This window comes from Dermacentor albipictus, chromosome 8 (assembly GCF_038994185.2).
Source record: "Dermacentor albipictus isolate Rhodes 1998 colony chromosome 8, USDA_Dalb.pri_finalv2, whole genome shotgun sequence".
NCBI classification, from domain to species: Eukaryota; Metazoa; Arthropoda; class Arachnida; order Ixodida; family Ixodidae; genus Dermacentor; species Dermacentor albipictus.
In genome coordinates, this window is record NC_091828.1 from 92,396,258 (window position 1) to 92,422,465 (window position 26,208).

The following is a 26,208-nucleotide window of genomic DNA, read 5'->3' on the forward strand; positions in this document are numbered from 1 at the left end:
CCATTTCTGTCAAGAGCGTACGTGAGTGCTCGAAGCCCTGTTTGGCACAAGGAAAAGAACCCTCGGCAGGTGTGCAAGCACAACTCATGTTTGATGCTGTTCAGCACCTGGGTATTGCGAAAAAGGCAAAGATAACTGACTGTGCAAGATTTCTTCCTTTCTGTGCTTTTTTTATCGCTTTCGGCATGCTACAATTAACCTGATGGTGTGCACTTTTGTTTTGCTTGTTCAAGATCAGAGCGCGCGCTCATAAATGAGCGAATTGGATATAATGGTGGAATCCATTGGTGAAGGAGGAGGAGGAAGAGGAAATAAAGAGAGAAGGCAGGGATGTTAACCAGAAACACGTCTCGTTGGCTGCCCTACTGTGGGAGACGAGAAAGTGGGAATAGAAAGATAAGATAAAGAGAGGGAGGGGAGGGGGAGGTACACGCTGAGGGCCTGAGCGAGTCAAATACGTTCGCATAGGCCGGTCGCCCTCAAGAAAGACAAAAGTGCCTTCATAGCTTTGTGGGCCGGCAAGCGATGGGGACGGTCTTCAAGTAGCCCCTGCACAGTCAACGGCCGGTCGTCCAGTCGTCGCAATGCGATAGATAATGCATTGGTCAATACCTCGGCCTTTTCTACGCGCGCTGAACTGTAGCTGAAATCGAGTGGATCGTCATCAATCCCGTTTACGCTATGTTTAGGCCGAGTCACCTGCACAGTGCTCCTCTAAAAACGCAGTAAAACCCTGCGAGACGTTCTTATATTCATGCCTACTGCCGTGAAGGGTGGAATAATGGTGAAGTGCACTTGAGAACCTGTGAAGACTGCGACAACAGTAACCTATATGTAAACGTCATAACTACTTTCTCTATATTCGGCGTCTCCTCGAAAAAAAAGAAGAAAACCAGCAATGCCAGTCTGGTCCAAGTTACTGTCGAAAGCAATGAGCTCAAGGAAGTCAATCCTACACAGAAACTTCGCTACGAGCCTCAACTTCACGTGAACATGTGAATTCCTAACCCTGTGATCTCTACAAAAGTGACCTGTTTCATAGAGGAGGTTTTTTATCGTCAGTAAGTATTAAATTTCAAATAAATCGAACACAGAAGTTAACAAATCGACGTACATTGAGCGATCAGTGAGTTAAAATTATGGAGTTTTGCGTGCCAAAACTACTTTCTGATTATGAGGCACGCCGTAGTGGAGGACTCCGGAAATTTCGACCACCTGGGGTTCTTTAACGTGCACCTAAATCTAAGAACACGGGTGTTTTCGCATTTCGACCCCACCGAAATGCGGCCTCCGTGGCCGGGATTCGATCCCGCGACATCGTGCTCAGCAGCCCAACACCATAGCCACTGAGCAACCACGTCGGGTGATCATTGAGTTGAAACTGCACGGATGGCTCGACCGAAAAAGTTTAATCTTAGCGCAGAAAATTAAGGACAGACATTTGTTTCTTTATAACTTTACATTCAAAAAGCGGACAGATGGACGGACGGTTGGATGGATGGACGGAGCTTGGAGCTACTCAAATAATTTTTTTTCATTTACCCTAATTAGATAATTAACCTTTATTAATTAATCAATTTCTCAGGTATTATACATAGATGCAAAGTGTCAATGAGAAAATTGTACGGCGACATGAGAAACTCCCGATATTGCTTTCCGTTCCTCAATACGTGCTGTAGAAAACTGTTTTTCCGAGCATGGAAGAAGCCCTCGAATACGGACGGCAATTTTACGTGCATTTCCAGGCTGCTTTCACGCTCGTGAAAACACTACACTTCTATGATGCACGTACTGAGGAACGGGAAGCAATATCGGGAGTTTTTCATCTCACTCTACAATTTCCTCATTGACACTTTTCATCTAATTATAATATCTGAGAAATCGATTGATTAATTAAGACTAAGTATCCAATTAGGTGGAATCAAAATTCGTTGAAAATTATCTCCAAGTGACGGCAAACAACATTACGTTGATTCTGTCCAGGTACGTGGCATACGCATATCTTTAAGCTATGGCTAAAGTTAGTTGGTATACCCTGTATAGCTTACACTATATGTGATGCAAAGCTTCTAATACAGTGTTGACGAATCGAAATTCCGGAACAAGAATACGTAGCCTAAAGGAGAGATTGTCGTGAGCAGGACTAACATACTCTTCGAATAATGTCATGTTTCAACTACGAATAAAATGCGTTATCTCTTGGCAAAGTAATAACAATAACGAAATAACCAACTTGGCCCGAGTGCCAACCACAGCATCTACTTATAGAATATTAACGAGAATTTGCCTTCGGCACACCTTCGGAAGGCAAGAATTCACGTCTGCGACTGGCCCTCGTCATCATTTTCCAGGATATCCTTGCGTACGTGCTTTTTCCCCCTTTAATCTTCTCCACGTGTGACCTCGATGTATAAAGGAACGAGAATGGAGGCATTCGCAATCAGGGCTGACAAAAGAGGGGGAGGGGGGGGGAGAACGCATTCCCAGATGAATGTGCTTGCCGCATGCTGGGCGTTTTCGTTTAACAATAACCTCGGGGTAACAATGCACGAGGCGGATAGGCAAAGTTCCAAGCTTCGCTGTGCATCTGCATTGCCTGCGCGAGCCTGTCTTTCGAAGCAGCAGCGGCGCGTAGGGAATAGTACCGCAAAAAACAAAAAAAAAACAAGAAATAGAACGGAATTGCGGGTAATTGGATCGCATCGTTAATATAGCTTCCTTTCTGACGTGTTTTACCCGCCGTGCTAGCTTTGTTGCCATGGCGTTCACGAGGTCCCGAGTTCGATGCCCGGCCGCAGAAGGCGGCTGTGTTATAATGCGAGGCGAAAAAAAAAATGCTCGCGCACTTCAATTGAGGTGCACGTTAAAGAACCCCTGGCGGTAAAGAAAATTAATCCGTAGCTCCCCATTACAGCATGCTTCGTAATTGACAGACAGTTTCAGAATAGCGTTTGCCGCGTTACGTACGTTAAGCGTAATCACCTTTGCGGGACCGTATACGGTGCGCGTACTTTGAAGACGTTTAGTTTACCGTACGGTAACGCCAACGTTGGTAACGCAAACGTAAGGAAGACGTTATAAAGCAGGGCGCCGTCCGGTGCCTCGTGTCAAATGTGTCCAAGCCAAAACAATCCATTAGCAACCATCCTGTTGTTGCTATGCCACCGCGTCTCGTTAGGCGTACGGGCGCCGACATCGCCGAACGATCTGAGAAATTCGACGCGCTATGCGCTCATAACGAACCTTTCAGGTGAGTTTAGAGAACGCAAATGCTTATTATAATAGCTACTGGTGATCAACGCGAGTGAGAGCGTTGCCATCACGAGAATTCACGCTGAAGCGGGAATTGTCTTGAAGCCATGGTTGCCGCCACGTTCGACAACGCTATTTCTCAGCGTCCGTAAACATTACGAACGTTAAACTCGCCAAATAACGTACGTTATCACAGCGCATGCAAATCGCAACATCCCAATAACGTTCAGAGCATCCGCAGTGATGACAACGCTGTGTCTTTACGCACGTAATGCGTTTACGTTTGGTTGCAAACGCTAAACCAAAACTGTCTGACATCGCGGTTTGGGTACGTCAAACAAAAAGTATGTTTGTGCCGTACATTTTGCCGCCTCCACGTGACTCCGCAGCAGCGTAGCTTCGTTCGCTATTTCAGCGGTATGTGATGCTTTCTTTTTCTTGACCTTCTTGCGGTGGATCTGTGCAGGTGCGTCGCAGGCTTGGTGTGTTATATGTGCAGTCCACAAAAAGTTTACGGGACACGCGTTCGACAACAAACGCGAATGTATTTCGCTTTGCCATTCTAAATCAGCGAATCGGTTTATATTCGTAGCTAAGCGCGAACTCGGCCTCTTGTTCAAGCTGTTGCGGCCACAACTGTACGAGCGTTAATATATAACCTGCCTTTAATACCATTTCAGTCAATTCGTCGAACACATGTTCGAGAAATAATAATAATAAAATTAATAAAAAACACTTATGACACACAGCATAACTCTTTTCTACCAACTGCATCCGTCGAAGAAGGAGCAAACTTTAGTAGTTAATCGAGTTCCAATATCGATATAACTCGGCAAGGAATCTGTCAGTAATTGAAATTACAATTATTTACTCTGCGGGACGTGGTTTCAAAGAAGATTTGAACCGTCGAAATGACGTAGTCGTGTATACCCGCTCAAAGCGGGCATGCATCCCGAGTGCGGTATACCAGTTTATATGCATATATACCAAATATACCGGTATACCAGCCGCGATATGCCAGTGATTAACGTCACGCCGCAGTGCCGTGAAGCTGGATGTGGGCGCGCGCCAGTCATCGGTAGTCACTGACCTGACAGTGCGCAATGTACTTTTTATTTATTTCCTTATTTACAAAGACCTCACAGGCATACGAAGAGGCATAAAGTGAGCGGGGGCATACATCGTTGGGCACCAGCGGCGCGAGCGAAGAAAGTACAGTCCACCACACCCTGACCTATCCAGGCAGGACTCTTATGACTGGCGCCGAATACAGACGCACACATTTCCAAACCTTTATTTGAAACATGCCATTCACCCAACGCTGTACAGCGTTCGCTGTCCTTGGTGCGGAGGCCGGCCCACTCTCTCCCACATTACGTGGGACTGCCAGAACAGGCCACCCAAAATTATTAGACCAAAAATAGTCGGCAAACTTTCCGCAAGGGAGCAGTGGGAGACTTGGCTCGCCAGCGAGGATCGGGAGATGCAACTAGCGCTCCTCGACCAGGCACGGCGGACCGCTCAAGCCAGTGGGGCCCTGGCCTAGGGGCTCCACCCATTCGCTTTCTGAATTTTTTTCTTTTACATGAACGTTTTGATATATATATATATATATATATATATATATATATATATATATATATATATATATATATATATATATATATATAAGGCACAGTTTATCACAAGATACAATCGGTAAAAAGATATCGTTGCATAAAGGGAGTCAAATCTTGGCAGAACACGATGAAATTTGCTTGTGCAGAGAAAGATGTCAAAAAGAAAGAAAGAAGGAATGGACAGATACGCATAGCACAAAAACAGCAACAAGTTTTACTTTTTCAGTTGCGCTTCGGGCTCGCGCTCTGCAGTTTCGCGTTTCGCTAGATGTCGATACAGCCATGTTTGGAGGCAACAACAACAACAACAACATATAGTATACCACGAGATGCAGTTCGGACATGCCTGGTGGCTGAACACGTTAGGCAGCTCGGGGTCGCTGGGTCTCGGCGCAGAAGGCGGGACGACGACGACGACGAAGTGACGAGAGTCCGATCACGGAGCTGAGACCGACGCCCGTGGAACGGCCACGAAGGCATTACGATCGCGAGCATATGTAGCCGGTGGCCCAAGCTCAAGGACAACTTGGGGCACTTGGTCGGCGTAAGAAACAGGACAAGACAAGACAAGGAGAGACAAGAGAGACAAGGCAAGACATGACAAGACAAGACAAGACAAGACAGACAAGCCAGGACATGACATGACAAGACAGCACAAGACAAGACAGGACAGGACAGGACAGGACAAGACAAGACAGGACAAGAGAGGACAAGACAAGACAGACATCTCAAAACGCCCGAAGTAGGCAAAGAATGCTAATGGCATAAAAAAGGCATTGTGCATCCAACCCTTATTTTAGTTGGGTCCCCAGGATCCTTTCTTTCCTCTCTCTCTCTCACTCTCTCCTCTGAAGCTCATCGTCTCTCATCGAGCTCTAGGGACGCCCATTCATTCCGTTTTTCTTATCTTTTTTTTCTCTCAACATTTTCTTCATATTCCATTTTACTTCTTTATCACTCTTATTGTAGATGTAATGGGTTGGCTTAAACGTACACAAAAGGGTCGGCTGCAGCTTCTCGAAACTGATAACTACGAGCGCGTGCTTGCGCTCGCTTCGGCAACGAGAAATAGAACACCGCGGCTTCCGGTGGCTCCCTGGAAACGAGAGACTTGCGGAGGTAAACATGGGAACGAGGGTAACTTGAATCCTTTTGTCGAAGGCCGCCGGCCGCCCGTCTGGACAGAGGTGCCGTATGTTGGCGCCTACAGGCCGCGGCCTATAGGCGTACCGAAGAAGTAAAGAATGCATATTGATTGTAGGCGCCCTATTAGTCGCAGTTTTACGTAAATGCGGGGATATTGTGGGGGAGGGGGGGGGGTGTCCTTCAAAAGGCGAGGGCCTTCTTATTGGAATACCAGGATTCGTCGTAATTGAGGGACGGACGCGGTACCTCAGTGAAGGTACCAGCTCGCGACCAGCATACGAGTCTTCTACAAGATTTACCAGGAGATGATTCCCTCCACCACGTAATTCCCTTAATCGGGAAGATGCCGTCGCGTGGCGACAGCTTCAAACTAATTCACTTCCCTGCCTCTTTTATGTTTTACTCTTGCACCCCACACAATACCCCCCATACGGTCCCTACTGCGGAGCAAAGCCCACAGTATATCATTGCACCTGGGTTTGTCCACACCCTCCGGGCTACTCCCCTATTCCTTCACCTTCCTCCTGGGAGGCTGCGCTGACCAGCTCAGACCCGCAAGAGCTGCGACGGCTGATCCGGCGGGCACGTGGAGTGGCGCGAGCCAATGGGGCCCTGAACTAAGGGCTCCACCCTGCGATGAAGTCACCCAATCTCATGACAAATAAATGTTTCTCCCTCTCTCTCTCTCTCTCTCTCTCTCCCCCGAGGGGACTGTGGTACTGTGTAGCGTCTACGGTAAACGCAAGCATGGTCGTTCAGCTGACACGGGATTGATAGGGGCCGTACACAGATTTGTCTAGAGTTACGTCTGGCTTCGTATGGCTTCGTCACTTTCCGAATTGATCATTTCCAACAAGAGGTCACGTTTATAAACTCGCGCAGCCATTCGCAGCGTTTAAGCGGGTCTCCAGAAACTTGTTGCCTTGCTGGCATTGCAGTCTACGATGGGTTGGAAATTTAAACAGCGTGATGTTGAAGACGAAGTGGGTTGAATTACGCAACAAGAACGTTCGAAAGGCACAAGTACGAAGATTAGACGAATCCGTGTGATATATCCATCGTTTCCAGATATCGCAGCGCCGGACTCCCTGCTTTCAATTTTTGTTGGAAACTCCGTGGTGATCAGTGCTCGACCTAAGTTTTAGCCTCAGCGAGATGACACGTGACGTGATGAAAGGCCAAGTAAATGCCCAACTGCAAGATACGAAAAAGCTATTGTAGCACTTTCCGAAAATTTACGCGACTAATCGCGAGGCATTACCGCAGTGGTCCCTCTTATTCGCGATGCATTGAGAGACTGAGGACTGAGGTACGTTTCTATTGGGCAGTTGAGATTCAACAGAACGTAGCAACGAAATAATTGAGCAACGCTACACCGCAATCTGTTGTCAGTCGGATAAATGAATTGCCAGACCTCTAAACGGCTTTCTTTTTTACTGCAGCGCACTCTGCTCAAGTAAAAAAAGTAACTGCCCACCACACTGAACGCTGCGGAAACGGGTTGGAATAATACACGTGCAATCTGGAAGGTGACAGACTATTCGCACGTGCAGAAACTGCACCTCGCGGCGTCGTTAAACCAGCTGCGTGACGTCACAGATTCCACGCCTAGAGGCGCGAGAGGGCGCTACTCGTCGCGCAGGATCTTGTCGGCTTGCTGGCTGGCTTGGCGGATTCGCTCCTCGCTGGAAGCGGCTCTGGCGGTGAGCTCGTCAACCTGCTCGTTCTGGGTGCTCAGCTGCTGGCCCATCTCCTGCAGTGGTGGACAAGCACGACGATTAAAAAAAAGAAAAGAAACAAAAGCTTTCTTGTTTACTATCGTTTTGTTGACGTTTTTTTAATTTTAAGATCTCATAACGTTATCGGCACCGAGATTATGCTACCTTGTACTGCAAAGAGCGCTTTCTAAACGAGAATGTAGAACATGGGGTTGTGCAAGCATTTGCGCGCGTTTACGCAACGTAAAGACAGTCATTGGCCGAACGTTCGTGTAATTTCTAACAATCGAGCTACGTTCGAAAAGGTGCGTTTGGGGATTTCGTGTGAGACCCTCGAGACTGGCAGGGTATGCCGGATTATTTTGTCAAATTGCTACGGAGAGAGTCGTCTGGCTTGGATATTTTTTTGAAAAACACCTTCATCGTTGGTACGCTCGTACAAAACAACGATTCCGGTTATGATATTCGCCATTTTTCTCAAGTTCTCGTTGTACTCCCGCCGCCACGCCCCATTGCTGTGCAGCTAGTCGTAATATCGATGCAAGCCGACATCTCAGCTTCTCTTCATAAACATATATATATATATATATATATATATATATATATATATATATATATATATATATATATATATATATATATATATATATGCACAATGTACATATCTTCGCGGCAAAGGCAAGGCTCTCTCATCTCAGATCCAAACCGGATTTTAATTTCATGCCACCAGTCGCGATGGGGCACCATTCAGACATATGAGTGTGGATGCGAAGATGGGTGAGAGCCAGAGGGCTGAAATGACACTACGCGTATCGGGGGCTAAATAGCTAAGGCGCCCCGGAGCTGAAGGAAACGTGGCAGGTTCGATTTCCAGTCGCCGCTGCGCATTCCGACTGGGGCGGATTGAAAAAAGGCTAATGTATTGAGCTTTGATCAATCAATCAATCAATCAATCAATCAATCAATCAATCAATCAATCAATCAATCAATCAATCAATCAATCAATCAATCTGTTTCCGTCTGTCCGTCCGCCAAAGTAAACTTTAGGATTGAAAGTTGGGCTGGTTGGTACTTCATGTTCTGGTGGCCTGGTACCAGCCAGGCCACCAGTGCAGTAAAAACGAAAGACGAAGGAAGTGACTCAGATAAAGGAAAAGAAGTCTATTTCTTCGTCCCACGTCCTTACTGCGCTCCAAGTTTCTTTCGAGGGAGTAAACCCTGTTGAACGGTGAATATGTCCATCGCACCGAGCAACGTTGATAGCGCATCAAAATAACGAAACCTTTCTGTTAACCCTCCCTTCTCCCCCATTACAATCGGCTCCTTCAAGAGCTTGTGAAGTGCATAAACAGAGACACTGTGACCGCGGGGGATGTTCGTTGTCATTATAAGGCAAAGGCGGAGCGCCAATACGTCAGCCACTGAAGAACGAACTCATCTCTTTAGCATTATTCTTCATTGGTCGACTTATTATTCGAAATTACCCTCTAAGGCTCTGCAAGTTTACTTGGGGTAGTAGCTCTGCGGTGGCGATCCGAAGCTGTATTTCTGAATTGCCCAGTTACCAATGGGCGAACCTGTTCTGGCGGCTAGTTTTTGGACGTCAGACGAAAAAAAAAAAATGAACTCGCCCACCGCGAGAGCGATGCAGGAGTGGACGTGGGGGGATCGCATGACCACTTTCAGAGACATCACGCAACACTACAGATTGAACAGATGTAAATACCCACCACCGCACGCCAACCTAAACAAGAAACAGGCGGTTGCCTGGAGGCAATTGCAGACACACACATATCCTAACCCGGTGATCCTTCACCTCTGCTACCCCGACATATATCCGTCCGACGACTGTAAAGCGTGCGGAGCCAGAGGGACGCTGCAGCACATGCTGTGGGCATGCGCCGGTAGCCAGCAGCAGGAGACTCCGACGAACGGGATAGAAATGGCAGTCTCGAACCGAGGGGCGCGTTGGGAGGCGGCCCTGCTCAGCCACGACCTCGCCGATCAACTGTGGGCCGTCCGGCACGCCGAGGAAGCCGCCCGGGTCCAAGGACTCGAGGCCGTCACCTAGGCTGGGGTGCTTATGGCCCCACCCCACCCAAATCGCCGGGCATTTTCAATAAAGTTTTCACCACCACCAACTTTGCATAACCCAACTCTCCCTACATCACACCTGGAAAAGTTGCCTTTCGAGGATTTTTACGGCAGATTTTTACGGAGAGTATTTACGGAATATTTGCGGCAGATTCAAATTAACTTTACCGGAAGTTCCTCACCTATTCCCAGACAGGTGGGCGTTATATGTGAGTTAAGGCGCACCACTACCACAACGATCGCGCGGAGCCTTTCCAGTGTGCCGCCCCACGAGTCGACGACTCTCTCTCTCTCTCTCTCCCTCCCTCCCTCTCTCTCTCAATCTCTCTCTCTCGTTTAGCGTTGCGTTCGTGCTCGCCCACCATACTTCGCACGAGAAAGGGTCAGCGGGGAGAGGGTGCCTTCCCCCACTCCTCCCCAATCTCTCCCCCACCGCCAGACTCCCGTCAGGTCGTTAGGAGAGGCGCACCTGCTGCTCACCGCGCGTGCGGTTAAAAAACTAATTGGGTTTCAACCCACTAGAGGGCGGAACAGGAGGAGCAGAGAGGGAGAGGTGGCAGCGGCGCCTTATTCGCATTCAGCATAGAGGAGGTCTGGAAATATCGTATGTTATCGTGCTCACTCATCGCGATCTCGCGCTACCAGACGACAACCGTGTACTGCAGAGTTTGCAGAGTACTGCGAAGAACGATGAAGACGTGCCCGCTGTCTTTCCCCCTCTTCATATCTCAACCCTCCCCTTTCCTGTCTTTTGCGAACACGCTTCTCCTTTCCCGCGCGCTCTCAGAATATATATATATATATATATATATATATATATATATATATATATATATATATATATATATATATATATGTATTCTCTTGGTTCAGAGGGGTGGCGGTTTTGCAGAGTTCGCTCTGGTGGCCTAATGAGTCGCCCCCACGCTCGGCGCTACCGCCATCATCAGGCCTTGTCCACTGGAGCTCAAGTCCTGCGGTTTTCGCGAAGCTCGTTATCACATCGCTCGTCGCCTCCGTATAGCCGTGCGCGGAGCAAGAAGGTCCTCCCCCTCTCCTTCTGTCCTCCCTCTCCATTTGCCCCATCTCTGCTATTGCCCCGCCATCACACTCCCCATGCCACTCTCTCGCACTCTCTCGGCTTCTGGCGCGTAGCGTTCTGCCCACTCTACCTCCCTCCCTCCCTCCCTACCTCCCTCCCTCCCTCCCTCCCTACCTCCCTCCCTCCCAGAGGCCTCATTTCTGAGTTGTCCATTTGTTATTTCATCCCCGCGGGACGTTGACGAACTCCCTGCCCCGGCGACCTGAGTGCAATGGCGATAACGGCGCGTGCCAACTCGTACGCCCGACACTTCCCTCGCGTACGCCGAACTACTGGATTTGCAAATACAAGCGCGCGGCCGTTTCACCGGAATGGGGGCCCAGATTTCAGGTCCCGCTCCGTCGGAAACGTCGCCGCAGTATAGAAAGTGCATATGCAACGAATGTGAGGTCGCGCGATGACGTCATCACTGCCCGCGGGTTCCAAATAACTTAGCCTGTCGCTGACCGCTTGAGAATTCAGCCGCAGCAGCTCCAGCCGCGAAGACGCATGACACCGCCTTTGTGCGCATCCAGTTCTGACAAACCTGAACCCCAAGAGGCGCCGATATGGAAACATATTTGCCTCCGCCGTGGCGTCAAGAAAATGAGTGAGCGTGATTGGTTGCCGCCTCTATACAAGTTCTCTACCAGTTGGGCAATGGTGCATTGCCCAACTGCATTCCTAGGTTGCATTCCTAGGTTGCAATCGCATTGCTAGGTTCACACTGACTACAGGGTAGAGTTTTGGCGCTGCGTTAGAAGTACGCTATATATGGCGGCTGTATGCTCAAATGATGCTGTTGAGAAGCATAGCCAGAGTGCGAGACGTGAATAGAATGTCGATGACGTCACTCATTTACGCGCCCGCTGTCGCGGTTAGGCGACGTCCTTAGGGCATTAACAGTGTGGCTTTGGTGTCGAGCTAGCCGAACAGTGCTTGTTTAACACGGCACCCATATATCCTCTAGTAATGCCGGATGCTTGATGACGCCCTTTTCGAGTATGTGGTGCGGCGGCACACTTGCGTGACGTCACGGCAGTGGGCTTCGCGCAAAAGTAACATCTCCGAGATGACGGAAGAACTCCGTACTTTGAGCTGTGACGTAGTAAAGAAAAGCCCGGGGCATGTATAAAATCGATTGGGGTGCGAGGCTCATGATTGCGCAATCACGTTTCTACAAAAGAAAGTTATTTATTTTTCATTTACAGCATAGACTTTCTCATTGATCGGGTCACGGACAGAAATCACAGGCGTCCTGGTTTCTATGAGGTGTTGGCCGAAACTACACGGGTGACACAAGGAAGTGCCCAAACGTCATTGGCCGTTTGCTTCCTATAACTCACTTGCTACAAACAGGAGTCTGAAGCTCGCCATAGCTCTGCTGACTACACCCGCTAACAGTTGAAAGTGCCTCATTCACAGAGTGCAAGAAGTTCTGTCAAACAATAAGGCTGCCTTCTGAATTGACACGTTCGGACTATTTTCTAGGCCTAATTACGGTCGCTTCTGTCCTGCATTCTGCGACTACACCATCTCCTGCCTGGCGTTTTCGAAGAGTACGCATCTACCTCCTCCGATGTTTACCGCTAACTTGCACTCCTCGTGGTGGATCTCTTTCCGTTCTTTGCGACTTGGTCTGCGGGCGGGCCCACGGTGGAAGGCACCTCCTCCGCCTATATACAGAAAGCGTAGTTCTAAGATCACAAGCATCGGCGCGGTGACGCAGATTGTGGGGAACGAACGGACACGTTGGGGGCAATTTCCTAGCTTAGATGTGCTGTTAACTGCAGCGAAAAAAAAAGAAAGAAAGGAACGCTGAAGTCAAATATCATTTTGGCTCCCACATATAATGGGACAGCAATAGCTTTTCATCAGAGTGGACGCCGCCGTCATCTCAATGACGACTTCTCGATTCTGATGCGCCGAAAATTCTGCTACAGTTCTCACCAGTGTGGCATCCGAAATAAGCTCACAAACGCGAGCCACTCTCACGAGTCTGGCGATTTGGCTATAGGTGAGAGGCTCCGTGCGCAGCAAAAACTTGCACCACAGCTCCCGATGCTGATGATGATAATGTGGCGCGAGGGCTGCGGTGGCATTGTTATATGCGCAGTGGCGCTGGCTTTCAAGTTTTTGTTTTTTTATCGCCATGTAGCGAGGATGAAACTGAGAGAGGAAGTGACGTCACCGACAGCGGCGTAACGGGTAGGGAAGACGGACGGACGGATGAGCGAACACAGCAAACGCAGCTTAGAGCTTGTGAGTGCTGTCGCGCTGGAACGAACTAAACAAAAAAAGATCAGAGAAAAGAAGGCCTAGCACTATATCCCGTCTTCACATTCCGCCCGCTTAATTTCTCGTTGTCCAGCCACGCGTCCCCACCAATCTCCGGCCCCTCCTCCCTAACTTCCCCTCCTCTCTCCCTCTTTCCCGTTTCGTCCGCAGCGTATACGCTCCCCCACCGCGCCGTCATCGCCCTTTGTGATCCCGTCTCTTCCCCTCTCCCCCTCGAAATGTCGGTCCCGTCGCTCGCGTTGCGGTGGCCGGTGTCATAACGAACCTTGTCAGAGCAACCGGCGCCGACCTAAATTAATTAGCGGAGAGCTTTCTCCCCGCGGGCGGGCCCGGTCCTGCCCGCCGTACGCGCTTAGCCTAAAAAGAACTGCCGCCGCTCCTGCCGCACGCTCCAACAACGACGCTTAGCGCGCGATATATTTCCCGCCTCCGTGGTGCTTTACGAGGCGGGGCGTCAGCCCGCGGGCGGCATGGCGCGCAACGCTTCGAACGTTTGCCACACGTGTTCCGTCCGCGGTGTAGACATTGAGGACGAAAAAGTGTGCGGCGATGACGACGGGGAAAGCAGAGAAGCAACGTGCGAGGTTAAAAAAATATTGGCCGTCGTCTTGTACAACATTGTACCTCGCGGGGGCATAGGTATCGCATCGTGGCAGGCGCAGCGTGTAACCCTGTAGGGTTATAGTGCTGGGAAAACGGCGATAAGGTGAGAGAAAGAGAGAGCGAGAGAGAGAGAGCGGGGCATTGCGAAATGAAGAAAGAACGAAAGAGATGTGGGCAGACAGAGAGGGAAAAGAAAAAGCGAGAGAGATTAGGAAAAAGAAAAAAAGGAAGACGGAGCGAAAGTTCAATGAGGGGAAAGGCGGCGAGACTGGCCGGATGGAACGTTTCTCCTCCTCTCCACACTGCGACAAATGGGAAAGGGCAAGGCTGGAGAGAGTAGGCTGGCCGGATGGAACGTTTCTCCTCCGACCTGCCTCTCCACACTGCGACAAATGGGAAAGGGCAAGGCAGGAGAGAGTAGACTGGGGGGATGGAACGTTTCTCCTCCGACCTGCCTCTGCACACAGCGACAAATGGGAAAGGGCAAGGCAGGAGAGAGTAGACTAGGAGGATAAAATGGCGATGAAGCAACGAGTTAGGCACCGGCAGTTCCGGTGTCATCGCATCCGAACTTTACACGACGAGTGTATGAGAAAACACACACACGCTACACAAGACCCCGGATGAGCATGAACAACCTGCGCGTATTCCACGAACGCGCCAGTGCCACTACTGTAGTTCCAACAAAACACTGAGTGCGGCGTCTAAATAGCACCTGACAGCGACGATGACAAATGGCTTCGCTTGATGTGTCGCGCGCACGTTTATACATGTCATATATGTTATACATGTATATATATATATGTCACTTGATACAGAACATTTGAGCAACTGAAAGGTAGAGTTGGGGAATGTCGGTGTTTTCCAAATAGACACTCGTTTGAGGTGAACTCTCTTTGACCCTTACATTGATGTCACCTATACTTGCAATTTACATGTAGATCATGTAATTTGACATCTTTGAAAACGGAAACGCTGTCTTCTGACAAAACATCTGCGCTGCACGCAACAGTGCAAAATCTGTAGCGCCTGCTCACATTAATTTCAAGGGTGCGTTTACGGCCATCGGGTTCATTGAGTCACGTATAACCTCGACTATTGTCCAGGACACCACGGAGACCGATTGTACGCGCCTCACGATCTCCTCTGCCAATATCCGTACGATAGTGCTGTCTCTAATACTTTGCTTAAAAATATTTTTAGCCCACATGCAGACATACATAGTCACGTCGACGGTTCTGGCGCTTTTGTAACGTTCCTGCCCCGTATATAGCCCCAGAACCAGAAATTCGTCATCGTCGCGTTATTATACATATGTAGCGCAGCCTAATTTTGGTACACCGGAGCGGCAACACTAAACAGGTCCCGTCGGAGTCCGACGTGCCACGACGGACGTGCCCGTGATTCTGGGCGAAGTAGCCATCGCGCGCATCGCTTGCCCTGGACGTGTCTAATTATGCAAATGGCTCGCCAGCGGGGCATGGCCCGAAGTAGGAACTGGGCAAGGGAAAACGCAGCCTCCTGCCCAGTGGGTGTAACAAGATGGTCGTGCCGTGTGCAGAAGTGCGGGGCGCTCATTCCGAAGGCTGCCCTTAAAGGTAGGAGAGATCTGCGCGTCTCCGCGTGTTAATGAACTAATTGGCGAAGTCGGTTCCACGTTACGCAAAAGACAGAAACGGCGCGGGAAGGGAAGTGGAAACATCGACGTGGAGTGGACGCGGAGTTGCCTAAAGCCCACTGGAAAAAAACCCTGTAGGACGAGCGACATCCTCCGCTGGCGAAGGCGCCGACATGAAGTCCGCCGTTGTTTTTTCTGGTCTTTCCGAAGTCGTCTTCTCGTCCTTATTCTTGTTGTTCTTGCCCTTGTGGTCCTGGTTCACGTTGTTCTTGGTCTGTTTCTTGTTGTTGTTCTTTTTCTTCATGTTCTTACTCTTCTTGTTCTCGATTTACCCGCCGTAGTTGCTCAGCGGCTATGGTGTTGGGATGCTGAGCACGAGGTCGCGGGATCGAATCCCGGACACGGCGGCCGCATTTCGGTGGAGGCGAAATGCGGAAACACCCGTGTACTTAGATTTGGGGGCACGTTAAAGAACCACAGGTGATCGAAATTTCCGGAGTCCTTCACTACGGCTTGCCTCATAATCAGAAAGGGGTTTTGGCACGTAAAACCCCATAATTTATTAATTTTTTGTTCTCGATTTGTAAGTAGTTCACCGTGTAGGTGAACTTACGTTGAGTATTTTTCGGAACATTTGTCAAATAGAACCCGTGACCTGCCGCACTGGCCGAGAATGCCTTCTGAGCTCGCGGTTTCGATTCCCGCTCGCGGCCTCTGAACTCTGACGTGACCGGGATTCCAAGAAAAGCGTCCATTTAGTTCTGTGCAGACGCACGTAAAAGAAGTCCAGGCGATCGAATTTATATGAAGTTTGTTAACGCAACATGTACTTACTGACACTGACTAACGTAGATAAAAAAAAGCCGTCTACATATGCAGAATGAGACCCTCTTCGTTTGACTAATGCCTACGGAAAGTTCTGCGAATAGTGTATTCAGAAGTATATGTACTGCAATGCTGGCTTGTTAATTATTTTCTTTACACAGTTCAATACATTAAGTAGCCGAAAACGCTAGGCTACAATAAGAAAACTGGCCAACAGAGTCTATAGGCAGTAAGCAGACCGGAAAAATGAATAAAAAACAAGTGCGGAAACGTGGGTTCTGCTTTATCGCCTTGGTCATCTCGTTCACGACTTTCCTCTTTAGACAATGTACAGGATCATAGTGCCTACAGTCTTTTGTCAATAGACAAAACACAGTAGTAATCAAGAGGACAAGTCTCCAAGATGGCAAAGTGAGCAATGAAGTGTATACTATTCCGATAGATTGCTTAAATTAATTCTTAGCAGGAATGGGCTCGGGCTCGGTTCTATGGTGTACTTTCTTTATCATCGTGTACATGGCGAGCCGAATGTTAAAGCGTCTCGCATCAACGTTACACCTGAACATGTTAACCTCTTCCTTCAGTGTTCTAAGCTTCCTTCAGCCGGCAAACCTCCAGTGCGTTATAAGCTAAACTAAGAAATGAGCTTTACCACCCCCGTTAGATGCTTCTTCAATTCGACGGCTTTACACCGACACCGCGAACAGCGCGCAAAGCAAGCGTTTCTTGACTCCCCCTAAGACCCTACTGGGAATCGTTCAGACACGGCGAACCACGTGTACTCGAAGACGTGCACTACAGACCACGTACACGAACGCTGGTTCTATCGAGGGCGGCTAAACAGCAAGGAAACCGGTTACTGAATAATGCCGCAGAATTATCGCTTTAACCGAAGCTTTGTGTTTGAGCGGGACGCATATAGGTAACGCGCAGAAGAGATCTGTTAGAGGGTGACAGAACGGGGTGCCACATAACTGGAACGGCAACGTGCCACTGAGAGCCGCAGATGATTAGATGGAGTGATGTGATAAGATAACATTTAGGGTGTATAGTGCGCTGCAGTTACAATCCTGCGAGAGAGTGGTGACCGGAGATGTGTGCGTGACCTACAACTGTTTCTGCGGTGACCTACATTAGGCTGTGGGTGAGCCGTATGCTGTCAGGATTACCGAAAGCATCGATAGTCGCGATTCTGTGTCTGTGCCCATAAATCCCGGAAGCTTGTATATCAGTCTCAGCAGTCGGCGCCAATAGAGGTTGGGGTGGTGTGGCATTTCTGTTGCGCAAATAGCATCGACCGGCCGATCGAGTGTTGAGATTTGCGCCTTGCTAGTGCGACATTACGAAAAGTCTTTGTCGTAGTGAGACGTGCGGCGACTGTATGTCGTGTGTTGTTCTTTCGATGCGTTCGCGGATGTACTAGTTGCGCTGGACCAAAGCGAGCTACCGACGTTTTCTGCATAAAGCACGAAATCCACACGAAGCGCGGGTCGGGGGCCTCAGTTTCGTATCGCCCAATAACCGCTTGCGCAGCACTGATCACCGGATTGCGTGGCACCGTTACGATCGGCCGTAGGGAGAAGTGGCCTTCTAGCCTCTCCTGCACCGCTACGACGAATCGCTTCGTGAAGCTAATAATGCGTCCCCCTCGGACAAACCTGCGGCGCCGGCAAGGCGAGACACGCCTGGTGCATCGATTGTTGTTTGTTGGTTCGCTGTCGCCGTCACCGACGATGGGAGCAAGAAACTCCTGGAAGAGGGTGTTCTGCGACGTTCACGGCCGTTTGACAGACTCTCCTGGTAACGGCTGGGCCATCCAAGGAACCAAGACGCGCCAGCTTGAGTCAAGCGTGGCAACCCGTTTCGGCGAAGCTCCCCTCATTTTCTGTGTGTTCAGTGAAACAAAGGTGCGGGAGTGAGAGTGTGAACCCTCCCCTTCAATGCGGGTCCTTTTGACGACTTTGGACGCTCCGATTGGACGAAGGCTGGGTGGCAGATTTCCCTGGCCTAGGGAAATCACCTGTCCTCCATAGATCCCCAATCTAGGGATCTAGGGAGGACAGGGGGAGCTTAAGCAGTTTTTTTCCGCTCCTTAGCGTGCTTCGATTCAGTCCGTCATATGTTTGACTGATGAGACGTAAAGCTCTCCGCTCTTTATGTAGATATTGTAACTGAACCCAGTGCTCCTCGTTCTCGATGAGAGCATGTTCCTCTCTGCAACAACGTCCTTAGCGTAGATGCGTCGGACGGCGGCATGGACCAGCTAGCCCTTTTGACGTGCACGGCCCCAACTCTTACACCACGCGGCCCTGACACGTGGAATAAGGTTTTGACGCGTGATTAAAGTTTGTGCGTTGGAGCCCTGTGAAGTGCGTAGCCTCAGAGGTCACAGCGGCCAGGCGATGACATCTCTGAGGCCATGCAGTTGTCGACAGCAAAAAAAAAAGTGATAGAGGGATTTCTGGTGCCGTGGTCGTTCAGCGAGCCCGGCAATAATGGATAGTGTACATATTTGCCTAATCTTCACGCTTGTGGCCTCAGACGTTTCTGTGGCGTTAGTTATTATACGGTTAACCTTTCTTAAATTTCGAAGCAATCGAGATTTTTCGAACGCATAAAAGCGATAAGATTCTCCACCTGCGCGCAATCACTTCAAATACTTGCATCTATAGAGCGCTGTCACGCTTATTGAAAGATCACTTTACCAAGTGACGAAGTCGTTTGAAGCCACAATGACGAAGCTTGTGCCAAATTCATAGACTAGCCATCGTTCTCGTGCTGGCTCAACGGCCACAAAATTGGGGCTGCAGCACAACGCAAACTCCGGAATTCCCTCCAGTAAATTTTGAAGGTAACCCTTTGGTGTTAAAAGGAAGTTTTAGCTCGGGCCCAACTCCGACGCGGCCTATTCAAATGCACGTAAAACGCAGAAACGGTTTTCTGAAATAACCCCTGGACCGATTTTAATGAGATTTGTTGCATTTGAGAGAGAAAGCTAAATTCTAGTGACTGTTGGTAGCGGAATATTGATTTAGGTCCTGAATTTTGTTGAAAAGATTTTCAAAAATTTGAAGGTTTGAAAAAAATAGAAGCATGAAGTTTACAGATTCATAGCTCTGCATGAAAACAGATATCGCGATTCTGTAAACGGAATCCATTAGATCGTTGAAAGCGGACAAATTCGATACATCATTTTGTATCTTACGTGAATTTGTTACGTTGCTTACAGGAGTTCTGCAAAAGCTGTAGTCGCATATTAAAAAAATTATTGAGATTCATGTGTAACATATCAATTTTGTCCGCTTTAGATGTACTATTAAATGCAATTCACGGGATTGCATTATCAATTCTTGCTGCTGAGTTACAAAGTTGTAAACTTGATAGTTTCATTTTTTGAAAATGTTTGATTTTTGTGAATTTTTAACAAAAAAATTAACGACATAAATCAAAAATCCCAAACCAACAGTCACTAGAGTTTAAGTTTTTCTTTTAAATGCAACAAACCTTGTCAAATTTGGTGCAGTGGTTGTCGATTAAAACGAATTCTCTTTTTACATGTATGTAGATAGGAGCACTCGAGCTGAAGCTTCCTCTCAAGTACACGCTGAACGTCGTGTCGTAGAGTGCACCGTAAATATGGCTCGCGCTGTCGCCTATTAACGCGACAGCGTTAAGGAGCTCGTGTCGCAGAAAAGCCGATGTCGTCGGCCGTGAGCGATAAATTCCAGCAGGCACTTCATGAATAAAAAACAACTTGCAAGATGGGCTTGGTGGGAATCGAACCAGGGTCTCCGGAGGGTGAGACCGAGACGCTACCACTCAGGCACGAGTTCGATGCTTCAAAGCGGTACTATTAACGGGCCTGTCCGTAGGACCCCTTGCGTTCACATGAACAGTTGTTCAAAGGGAAGCTTTCCTGCCGGGTTCGAGGTACTTTTTTCGTACGTGTCTGGCCTTTAACGTCGAACGCCATGATGCACGCTTCGGCAAGAGACACACCCTTTATTGTGGGGCAAAGCACTGCGTCGAGATCCACAGTTACGCCAGTAGAAACCGCCGCGTCAGAAACAACACGAGTTGAAACAGGACACTACAGATCACCGCTGAAAACTTAAACAAATTACATTTGTACGATGCGCTGCATGCAAATATGCGTATGTAACAGCTAGTCTGTGCGTATTTCAGTGCAAATGAAAATCGTTTCTTCCTAAAACGTGCCGCTCTCCGATGCTGGTACTTATTCCTCGAAAACCACACTTCCTATAGAGACATACATGGGTCATGCGCCAATCACACGAAGAATGCTTCGCATTACGCCGATGTCAGCAGTAGTTGAGTCTGCCTTTTCTTTTTTTCCCTTTCTTTGTTTCATTAAGCGGTGTTACTCTGTTGGGATGCTACTCTATCGCCACGCGTATTGACAGCTCTCGGCCCCAAGACGGCCATACACACCGCTGTTAATCGCATCGAGCTGTGTAGCTGCTCGGCTGACAGGTCAATTCCCGACGCCCTTGAGGGAAAAAGCGAAGCCACTCGTCAGCGTTAGGCGGAGAAGTTGGGGAACGGGGATAAGTGGGGGGGGGGGGAGGGAAAGCACGTGCCTGCGCGATGCCCTTGAGACTGGTGAGAGTGGTGCTGAGTTCGTCGGCATCGCTTGGACGCTGACGCCGCTGGCTAGTCTCGTCGACGGCGTGATGTTGGCCCGACGCCTCCCCAGATTCACCGCGCTCCTCCGCTGCGATGGCGCCCGAGCTGGCGCCCGCGGTGGTGCTGAAACGGGCGGTCGCGGAGCCGGTGGGTTCGGGGGCCGGTTCCTCCTCGTTCGTTGACTTGGCCCGGAGCTTTCGCGTTTCGGAGGTTCGTTGGTCCCGCGGCGGTGGCGGCTGCGCCTTGTCCTGTTTCTTGGCTTTCTTCTTTTTCCACCGGCAACGCCAGGGACAGAGGCCGAACAGAGGTCTTCTCATCTGGGAGAGAAAGACGGTCGATCGATCGATTGATTTGGTGTTGATTGCTTCGCTGAACTGGCGGGCTGAATTGACTGGCCGGATGATTGCTCGACAGCGTGAGTGAGCGACTGGCTATACCGAGTGAAGCGATTGGTCGACCGATCGCGTGGATGAGCAACTGACCGACTACTTGATTGATTGAACGACTGACCGACGGACTGACTGAAGTAATGATTTGGTAGACTGTGTCAATGAGCGACTGACTGATCTATTGGCGGACTGATTTACCAACGGAATGATTAGTTGACTGATTTTGGCAGTGAGTGACTGGCTGACATAATAAGCGATTAATTGATTGGCTGATTTAGCGACTGAGGGCCAACTGAATTATTAATTAATAATGAACTATGACGGTAAAGTTTTTGTACACATTTCGATGGGGGTGAAATGCGAAAATACCCGTGTACCTAGATATATGTGCAGGTTAAAGAACTCCAGGCGGTCCAAATTTCCGCAGTCCTCCACTATGGCGTGCCTCATAATTAGAAAATGGTTTCGGCTCGTAAAAAACCCCGTAATTTTATTTTTTAAGTGTTTTTACACGTGAAGGATTTTCATGCAACAATTAGGTCCCGCGTAAGCACTAATAAAATCCGTGATTTCCCAGGCATGTACTGGAGTACATATCCGAGAGTAGCCCCAAAGAGGTCTCTCTGGCCGCCTCATTTTTGTCATTTGAAAACTGTTCTTTGCGACCAAGATCTTGCTTCACATTGCTTGCGATGTGGTAGGCAAGCGGCAACTACCTCAGCAACATGTACCCCTGGAGTAGCGCGCATGTCACTATGTTTTGTCGCACTTAAGATGTTGCAATTTTTAGTAGAGGTTCATATTTTCGATATCTGTGTGCGCTTCTAAAATGACGGCAACATTGTCACGTTTACACAGTGGAACATTTAGTACAGGTGCAAATGTAATTTTTCGAGGTTACAGCGTAACGTATCCAACATTAGTTGCTCTGTCACTTCTATCAGCGTACCGTTTTCTGAAAGTGTGCAATGTACTTTTTAGCCTTTCTTTTTTTGGTATGCGTTTAATACTAAGTATCGTAGTAACCCATGCAGTGCTACACAGTCTTAATTACACAGTCTTAATTATCGTAATAAACAATTAACGTGCTTTAGCGCAAGTGCTTCGGTCTAGTCGTTAGAAACGGCAACGTGGACCTTTACGAACGTTAGCCTTACGAGAGCGAAGATGCCAGAGCTAAGTACCACGCCACTTGCGCGCAAAAACGTACCGTTCATAGCCTCTTTAATTTTTCCCTTCCCAGAGGGAAGGAATTACGAGAACACGCTACCTTCAATTGCGTCCCCGGTTTTTTATTAGTCGCTACGAGATGCGTCAAGCGTTCCCAGAGAACTGACGCAGGTATACGGACGGAGATTAAAGCCAAGCGTCCAACGCCGAGAGCCCGTTATGCACCGTGATTGTTGCGTCCGCTGCCGCATTAGGTTCCTGTCTCGGAGCCGGCACTTTGAGCGCACGTTGCACTTACATATGTAACGAAAAAAAACAACAAGAAAGCGGAACGAAGCGGATGAAAGGAAGTCCCCGTCCATGTCCTTGCTCGTCCGTGTCTTTTTTTTTAGCGCAATTCCCTTCTTTAAAAGAGCCATACTCTCGCGAATTGCTCCCTGTGTCGTCGTCGTGTTTTCGTCTCTTTCTTTCTTTCTTTCTTTCTTTCTTTGTTTCTTTCTTTCTTTCTTTCTTTCTTTCTTTCTTTCTTTCTTTCTTTCTTTCTTTCTTTCTTTCTCTTTCTTTCTTTCTTTCTTTCTTTCTTTCTTTCTTTCTTTGTTCCGCACTCAACTCGCGCACTTATGCGAGGGACACATCAAAGAAAGCTGCAATGGCGCTTCTTTGCTGGCGAGTGTTCGTGCCACGTTTTCCGGCCCCCCCTCGGGGCTGAGACCCGTCGTCCCACAGCTCTTCATTGTGGCCCCGGCGGCTTTGCTTTGGCGCCCACAAAGCACTTACGACTCTCATCTTTCTTCGTCAGCGTGATAGGCAGTGCAGCGCTACTTTGTGGAGGGTGCTCGCGAGTCAAGCGCGGTCATATCGCGGGCCGGAGTGAATATGGGCTCCTTTGAGGAGACGAGGCTGCAGGCGAGAAGATAGCTGCGAAGTGGGCGGGATACAAAGGGAGTGAAAAAAGTGCCGCGGTTCGGTGCTAAGGTGGCAGCAAAACGTTGCTACACTTAGCATTGAGCGCAAAAACAGCTTGAGTATATAGTACTTTTATTTTTTTTTTCTAGCTGGTACAGGTTCGTCTTGGTCTAATATGGAGACGACCCATAGGACTAGACGACATGACAGAACGGGAAAGAAAGTTGTTAACGGCACTCATCCTGTAGCGCCGCGTTCTTTTGTGCATGAGACCTGCACATAGCCGACGCGGTACAGGTCTACGAGCGTCAGAACATGCGGAAAGAAGTTTTCTTCGAAAGCTTCCTGGTTGCAGTGACGACAAACGTTACGATAGGTGTAGATACGTGTGGATAGGTGTAGCAATGTCAGCAGGGAATCGGGGTTACAACGTACACTGATGTCGCCACGATGGAGTTTGTTGTGACGACAGAAAGCATATTGTGGCAGTGCAAGGATCTGCGCACGCCCATGAGGAAAAGGCGGGACCTGCTGTACACTCCGCACCACTACACCGATTTCTGCCTGGGTGACGACCGAAACACACTCTAGCTTTAATGTATCAAACCTTCGTTTCTCGGTTTGCTTATTTACGACCAGAGGCCCATCCTGAAGCCAGCGAGCGACATATGCCGCCACAGGTTGTCTGTAACGATGCCTGTTTGCGGAGGCAGAGAAACGTCGCAGTTCCCACTCGACGCTTAGCGTTAGCAAATCGAGCCCACCAATAAATGCCTGTATAAGCCTATATCTCGCAAGGTTTACCGGGAAGTTATACCACTCAGTTACAGTCAAGTCAGGTCAAGCAAGTGCGCTTCACCGGATTCGCCTGGATGCCACCTCTGCTCGACGCTGCGCCTATCTTATCGGTCGTGCGCACTGCCCGAGTGGTGAACGCATAGAGTTTCTCGCTATAACACCTAGAGGGAAATCTGGCGCCACCGTCAATGGGAGTTTCTTAAGGGGCGCTGTGCCGTCATGGGAATGAAGGTATATGTGTCTGCGAGGCTTGTGTTGGCTGGTGTTGTAAGAGGCTTCGTCTAAAACGTGGATATGGCTACACAAATAACACGTTCTTAAAGTAAAATCTTCATAAAATGTATCCATTCATGCAAATTGCATCTTTACTGACCTACAATGCATGACGAAGGGAAGGAAAGCAAGAACAGACGACAAAATGTTTCAACGGGAGCGCGAATCTTGTCGTCTGTCCTCCAACTTTGGCGGCCCGCTGATACCTTTTACATTTCATATAATTGTACATGCAACAAGCTCTCATAGTTAAACAAAAGATGCTTTTGTGTAATAATAAAGCTAAAGCAGCTTGTAACGTGCTGTTTTACTAGAAAATTAATCATTTTGACAGACGGAATGGTGCTTGCCTGGCTCTCCGAGAACGATGCCAATCCGAAGTCACAATATGCCGGCATTCCCATGCGTACCACAGCGCAGCAGCGCCAGATTTCTCTCTAGGTAATATGGTGAGAAACTCTATGGGTCAACGCCGCCGAGTGTCTCGGACTCTGCAACACGTGTTTCGCGACTTTGCTCGCTACGTGTCACAGCGGACGACGCTGGCTTCTACGCGGGCGGACAGAGGAAGCCAGCCATTCTCGGAAAGCACTATCTTGAGCGCAATGTTTGGTGAACCAGCAGAAAAAAAGAAGAAAAACAGCTGCAAAGCCTGCTGTAGGCAATTTGCGAAGTGCGGGACAAGATTTGACACTTTATGAAAGCCAATGTGTAGCGTGGTTACAGGTTCTGTCCAAATTCATGCCGCTGCGGTGGTTGCTCTGCGAATAACAGAAGCAAATCTCGAAGGCTATGCTTTTGCAGACTGCATGCGCCGAGGCGGAAGCACGTCATGAGCGCCATGTTGTAGACATCGCCCATTGTATGCACGCATATCTTCTTCCTGTCACCGTCATTGTCCTTCACTGTATTTTGTCCCCTTTCCCCATTCCTCTGTGAAGAATAGCAGAACTGAGCATGCTAGTTCAAGCCGGCGCCTCTGCTTTTCCTGTGGTAAATTTTCCTCCTCTATATACCACTTAACTTTCAAAACCACACTCCGAAAGATTCTGCTCGATTTTCCACTTACCTGGGAGAGATGACCCTCGGCGCTGTCGAGGTCGGCCGAGAGGTTGTCCAGCGCCCGGCCTACGTTGTCCAGCTGCTCGCCCTGGGACTCGAGCACGGCGACTGTGCGAAGTCCGATGCCCTGAGCCTCTTGGCAAGCTCGCAGAAGGTTGCGGGTGGCCGCGATCGACGGATCGTCACGAATACGATACTGTGGCTTTTGATCTTGCAGGGAGACGTCGTCTGGTTCGTCGAGCAGACGACGAAGCTCCCTGACAAAACGCTGTTCGTCTGTCTCCGTGTCCGCCATTATGATTATGGTGATCTCTTCCAGAGATGGCCCAAACCCACTGTTGGAGTGCAGGCCAAGAACCGCGTGATAGTAAGAAAACGGTGATAAGGCAAAAGGCAATTTGAACTAAGAAGTGACATAAAGGAATTTGTAAAAAAGTAGTCAGCTACTTATAAGGCAGACAGCCGATTACCTGTTGCCGATTGGGTTCGAAAAGAAGGGAAGCTCAAGACAGGGGCAATCTCCAATTACCTCTGTCTTGCGCCAGCTGACGCGATCCAAACCTGTAAATTTAGTAATTTCAGCACACCCCCTAGTTCTCTGCGCTCATCGACTGCATGCGCTTCCCTCGCCTTGCATATCATTCTGTAACTCTAACAGACCATCGGTTAACTGTCCTACGCATGGCTGACTACTCTTTTTTACAAATTC

At 49.0% G+C, this 26,208-nt stretch overlaps 2 protein-coding genes across 7 annotated transcripts in view; one reads left to right on the forward strand and one right to left on the reverse strand.

The window, feature by feature from the left end:
• Nucleotides 1-26,208, forward strand: part of LOC139048842 (BAI1-associated protein 3-like) — a 567,324-nt gene that overhangs the window by 196,314 nt on the left and 344,802 nt on the right. The gene's annotated exons all lie outside the window — the stretch shown is intronic.
• Nucleotides 7,433-25,804, reverse strand: LOC139048491 (synaptosomal-associated protein 25-A-like). The gene is made up of 3 exons (XM_070522895.1): nucleotides 25,507-25,804; nucleotides 20,856-21,218; nucleotides 7,433-7,770 (listed from the first exon to the last, which is right to left on the reverse strand). Exons 1-3 carry the CDS (start codon nucleotides 25,792-25,794, stop codon nucleotides 7,645-7,647), a joined length of 777 nt encoding a protein of 258 aa, XP_070378996.1. The 5' UTR covers nucleotides 25,795-25,804; the 3' UTR covers nucleotides 7,433-7,644.